General features: G+C 32.8%; 1 protein-coding gene across 2 annotated transcripts; it reads right to left on the minus strand.

Annotated features, from left to right (window-relative positions):
* Window positions 1-469: 469 nt before the first annotated feature.
* LOC136225654 (B3 domain-containing transcription factor VRN1-like) lies at window positions 470-3,655 on the minus strand. Of its 2 annotated transcripts, XM_066013758.1 has the most exons (8): window positions 3,464-3,655; window positions 3,035-3,108; window positions 2,366-2,921; window positions 1,945-2,268; window positions 1,707-1,861; window positions 1,344-1,629; window positions 1,139-1,251; window positions 470-958 (listed from the first exon to the last, which is right to left on the minus strand). In XM_066013758.1, the coding sequence occupies exons 2-8, from the start codon at window positions 3,095-3,097 to the stop codon at window positions 713-715; spliced, it is 1,743 nt and encodes a 580-aa protein (XP_065869830.1). In that variant the 5' UTR covers window positions 3,098-3,108; window positions 3,464-3,655; the 3' UTR covers window positions 470-712. The 2 variants fall into 2 exon arrangements, with proteins under 2 accessions (XP_065869830.1, XP_065869831.1); XM_066013759.1 differs by lacking the exon at window positions 3,035-3,108.
* Between the last annotated feature and the right edge of the window lie 2,058 nt (window positions 3,656-5,713).

A 5,713-nucleotide genomic window follows, 5' to 3' on the forward strand; every position in this document is an offset into this window, starting at 1 on the left:
GTTTCTTTTGGTATTGTTTTTCTTCTAATTCTTGTTTTTTTTTTTTTTTTTTTTATTAGTTGAATTGTAATAACATTACCCTAAGTAAGGACGGGCATAAGATAATGAAGATTAAGGATGTAACTTTTGTCACAGAATTAGCTTCTATTGGAGATGATTCTTAAGATGTTGTCATCCGGGTAGATTATGATTTAGTGGATGATGGAATTAAAATTAGGTTTAAGGATCTCTGCATACAAATAGGAATTCAAATCGAAACCTTCCATATAAAGTAATGGCTTTGAGTTGGAGGATGTCCTTAACTCCTTATCATATGATAATTGATGTGATAACAATGTAGATAAGTGCTACAATTTGCTACTATATGGAAATGGTAACTGAGATATCAAGTTCAAAATTTGAATTTTATCAACAGAGATTCCAATTATATAAAACTGTAATGAAGTATGGTCTAAAAAAACAAAGAGCTTCCACATTGAAATGCAAAAATTCATCAACCATAATCTCCGAATTCAGTAAAAATGAGAAGACCAGAAACAACTACTGTTCATGTCCAGGCAGCTAAACAATGTGTGCGCCTCTTAATAAAAGTGAAGAACAATATTTCTTCTCGAGCATAAATTAAGATTAAAGCTAGAGTTCTTCCAAACTATAGAAGCTAGACAAGTACCTAAATTAAGGGGAATACAATCCAAGATAACCAAAGCTTCTGTCAAGGTTTCCGAAAAATGGAAACTTTTATCAGTAAGGTTTCACTGTTGATCAACTCGAAGACACAAACATCTCCAACTTTAAGAGAATTGTCATCACAAAATGTAGAAACTCCAGCAGAAAATTTGATTTTATTAATTGGTGGGTAGCTGAGCAGTTTCACAGGCCACACTTTGTTCTCAACCTGCAACGTAGCCTTTTCCATGCTGCGATCCTTAACTTCTGCCATAAACTTTGCCGGTACATTCTGCCAGAAGGAAGATACTTATCAGAACTATTTTTTCATTAACAGCTTATGAAGACAATTAGATATTGTAAAATCTACAGCACATTTTTTTTTTGTTTTTCCGTTTATGCACGAATTAGTTTTTGTCAAGATTATGATATGTAGAATGCAATGAAAAAATTACAGTTAAAAAGAACGTACAAAAAGACAGCTATCTAAATAGCATTTGTGAAGTTTCACTTTGAAGTATGGATTCACTGTGGTAAAGCCCTTCAAACATGGGGTTTCTTTGGGTTTCAAATGCTTGTTATTTCCTGCATGACACCAACCAAAATAAGAATGGCTTATGCTTAATTTTCCCATTACATTAACATTTATATTAACAAGTACGTGGTTTGAAACTGACCTGTAGATGGGATACTTTTAGCAGCATCGTGATTCTCTTTGCAAATTACAACTTTAAGTTTTGATTCAATGTGATCAATCATTTCAAAGACACAAACATCACCAATTTCCAAATGATTTTCTTCTACAAATTTCCTCCAACCAGTACCAATCACTGTTGATCTATATCTTTCCTGGATTACATAACTAACATACTCAGCAGTCCAAGATTTTCCGTCAACAGAATTGAGAATTATATTGCCTCGCTGTTCCGTGAAATACTTACTGGCAAAGCTTGCTGGTATTGTCTGCATAACAATAACCAATTTAGACAGGAAACACATACATACAGGATCAAATGCTTTTCAATTATACTCTTACGTACCACTGCTTCATTTGAAATATATGTTGGCTGCATTACAATGGAGAAGGAAGGATTGTCAGATTTGTAAGAATTTCTTGCTCTATGAAGTGCATTTACTTTTTCCTCACCAGTCAGCGATTGTGTTCTCTTCGATATGTTCCCTTTTCCTCTCTTTGCTGCAAAAACTAATTTGTTTAATAAAAAAAAAAGGCAAAAACTAATACCAATTTGCTTTATTTTATCAGGCAGAAATGCTCACCTTCAAATTGCGTTCTGCAATTATCTTGCTTCCTCTTCTTTCCAGATCTCAAAATTGGCAATGACGGTTTATCTTCAGATTTTTCGGTTGGCGAGATATGCATGTCAACATTTTCTTGATTTGTAGGTTGATGGAATTGTTCCTCAAGAATAGGCTCCTTATCAACATTTTCTTGATTGATAGGTTGATGGAATTGTTTCTCAATGGAGAAGGGAGGATTGTCAGATTGGTAAGAAGTTCTTGCTTTAGTAAGCGCATTAGCTTTTTCCTTACCAGTCAGCGACTCTGTTCTCTTCGCAAATCTGTCCCCTTTTCCTCTCTTTGCTGCAAAATTAAGTCGTCATACAAAAGCAAAAATGAGTATATTTGTTTAATAAAAAAAAAAAAAAATACAATTTTCTTATGAGGCAGAAATGCTCACCTTCAGATTGTGTTCTGCAATTTTCTTGCTTCACCTTCTTCGGAGGTCTCAACAATGGTATTGGCAATTTATCTTCTGATTTTCGGGCTGGCGAGATATCCACGTGAATATTTTCTTTATTGATAGGTTGAGGCAATTGTTCCTCAAGATTAGGCTCCTTGTCAACAATTTCTTCATTGATAGGTTGAGTGCATTGTTCCTCAACATTAGGCTCCTTGTTAACATTTTTTTTACTGATAGGCTGATGGAATTGTTGCTCAAGAATACCCTCCTTACTATCTTCTTCGACATGGAAGGGATAGTTAATTTCTAAGGTGGTCTTATCAAATATCATAACATTGAAAGTGCAGTTTAGGACATCTTCAAATCCGAAAACCAGAAAGGATCCAAATGAAATTGAGTAATAATCAAAAAAATGTTGCCAGCCATTTCCTAACCAGATGCCATCATCACTTTTGATAAGCTCTACTTTCCATTTTTCACCAATTGCGACCTTCAGATATACCTGTTCTCGAAGATAATTCCCATACTTTCTCACAAATTTCTTTGGAATTGCCTGTTCCAGAAAGACATATATATAAATACTATGCAAAGGAATAGAATGTAAGCATATATTCGAAAGCATAGCAAAAGAATGATAGAAAATATCTAAAAGAGAAGAACACTGACAAGCTTCCCTTGTCGAATTTCATCCTCAAGCATGATCTTGAAAAAATGGGGTGTTTTCGCCATGTTTCATACACCTTTACAAGATCATCAAATATCCTTAAGAATTTTATACTGATAGCCAGGTACAGACTTTTATATTCTCCATAAAATGGGCAAAATTTTGAATTGGCTTGACTAGATAGGTAAACATTTAATACGCCATTAGAGCATTCATTGAATCGAATCCGTTTTTCTCATAAGCCGTTTTTATTTCTTTATTTACAAAGACTGTTCTTCCCCCCAATTAAACACTATTCTCTCCCATAATTATTAATTAATTTGAATTTCAAAGAAAGAGTTTTGTACTAAATTAGGGGGAAAAAAAGAGCAAGCTTGCAATTACACACTCTGTTTAATCTAATTCTCAAGAGTAAGGAAAAACCTAGTTACCTATACATCGAAGATGATCCAACCACCACCGCCACTAAGAATCCTCTAAAAGACAAGATTCCGGCGACGACGGAAGAAGAGAACTGTTGCAATTGGAATCCATATCGGGCAGGAGAGGACATTGACACCGTCACCGTCACCGTCACCGTCGCCGTCGAGATGAAACAGGAGAATGGAGTCAAAGATGAAAAGAGTCATGAAACCAAGAAATTTAACTACTGTTAAAAAAAAGAATTTATACAATATATATATATTTATTTATTTATTTTTTTGTTTGATAAAAGGCCACGTATCATTCCATTAACTTAGGAAAGAAAGAGGAATAAAACCTTCATCCCATACAGGCAAAGACCCACAAAGGGAAGAAAAGACTACAAAGAGCAATAAAAGACTACAAAGAGCACTAAAAACTAGAAAAGATACAAATACAACAAACATAGAAGTCATATCCTTCTCGTAAGTCGAATCCCGTTGAAAAACCGTAGTAATCCATACTCCATCCTTTAGACTCTTCCGGACGTTCGGATCTGAGTCCTTTCTGTTTGTGCATCCACGTAGATCAAGATAAACTTTTTCCGCTCTTACTAAGACCGAAAAAAGAATAAAAGAAAGAGATATAACTCACAAGTGTTGATCTGACGGAAAAAGAAGTTCAAAAAGGTATATAAACTTCAAACTAACAAGAAAATGTAAATCTAAAGCTAAAAACGAAAATTAAAATGTATATGGGAGGAGGAAGAAGGAAGATAAGCTTCCTTCTTCCTCCTCTAAATAAACCTGCAAAGTGACGGTGGTAGTAGCGGAAAAATTAATAAAAGAGGGAACAAGATTGAGGTGAGGTATTTATACAATATATATTGAAACACTTTTTTAGCACTACTGGTAGATTATCAAATTAAAGTTAAAGTTCGTTGCAGTGATTGAGTGTTTTATATCACTTACGCTGATCTTGAGTCTAAGGGAAAATTATTAGAACTATTCGGTGAAATATGAGGACCTTCTTTACATGGTTTTTTTATAGGGGTAACATGGATCTATATATATTATAAAAACTTCAAAATTTTAATTAGTACGTGTGGTCACATTACACGTATCCAAATGTGAATTGGGATCCTCGAAATGACATGAAAGACCGGATCCTTAATATAAGAACTCGAATTTAAATGCCAGGGTACGTACAAATCGGATAAACTATTAATTTTTAGATTTATTCTTTTTCATCTTTTATTTTTTTATCAAATTAAAAATATATGATGATAAGAAAAGTTAAAATTTATTTTTAACATTTGGAAACAAATTTTAATACGTGTAATATGACTATAAAGAAACAGTAAAAACATTACTTTGAGCTGTAAAAAATATAATTGCAAACACGGATTAAATGGATAAAGAAATGCTTCAAATTATTGTTATTTGACGAGGACATGTTCTAAACAAGTGGAGGTATTTCGAATTGTTTATTGACACGGATAAAGTTAAGAAAACCCTTTGAAATTTTTCAAATATTAAACCTTGGATGTATAATAATTCCGAATGGAATCTATTTAAAACAAATATATTTCGTCTCACGGTGTCCTACTTCACTTTCTTTATGAAACTTTCGTCATTGGGTTAACTACACTTTACGTGTTTCTAGCTATTTACATGATGCAAAAATCAAATGATATAAGTTTTGGATAAAAATCTACAAAGCACTAAGTTCAATGTTACTAAAAAAAAATAAAATGATGAGGAATTTTATTTGTCTAAATAAAAATTGGGTTAAGATGCAACAATATCTCTAACGTTTTGGATCAAGAGCAATTTTACTCGTAACGTCTAAAATGGTGCAATTTTACCCCTAACGTTGGAAGCCAAGAGCAATTTTACCCCTAATGTTGATAAATTGGGTCAATTTAAAAAATAATTCATCGAACTGCCTTCTCGATCATGAATCTTGTCATCTACACTTCACACGTGCGTCATTTTATCAGTAACAAATTACAGACATATGTTAGAATGTGAAGAAATATATTTTCTTTTGTACAAATTGGACAAAAAAAATCGCCGAATTTATAAATATTAATCTCCAATTCTATTATTAAATTATAAAAATATGAAATCTTTTTTTTTAGAACGGATTGATATGCAATTAGTTCATAATAAATAACAAAAATATTTCTGTTTCATAATAGAGGTAAAATTGACCCAAATTATCAACGTTAGAGGTAAAATTGCTCGTAAAATTGCATCATTATAGACGTTAGAGGT

The sequence above is a fragment of the Euphorbia lathyris genome, chromosome 4 (assembly GCF_963576675.1).
Source record: "Euphorbia lathyris chromosome 4, ddEupLath1.1, whole genome shotgun sequence".
Taxonomy (NCBI): domain Eukaryota; kingdom Viridiplantae; phylum Streptophyta; class Magnoliopsida; order Malpighiales; family Euphorbiaceae; genus Euphorbia; species Euphorbia lathyris.

What these genes read in the sequence shown, in the direction of transcription:
- LOC136225654 (XM_066013758.1), bottom strand. Translation starts at nt 3,097, where the DNA reads ATGGCGAAAACACCCCATTTTTTCAAGATCATGCTTGAGGATGAAATT. An exon ending in TTGCAGAACACAATCTGAAG is followed by an intron (nt 2,269 to 2,365) that starts GTGAGCATTTCT and finishes TTAATTTTGCAG; the next exon opens with CAAAGAGAGGAAAAGGGGAC. An exon ending in TAAAAGTATCCCATCTACAG is followed by an intron (nt 1,252 to 1,343) that starts GTCAGTTTCAAA and finishes GGTGTCATGCAG; the next exon opens with GAAATAACAAGCATTTGAAA.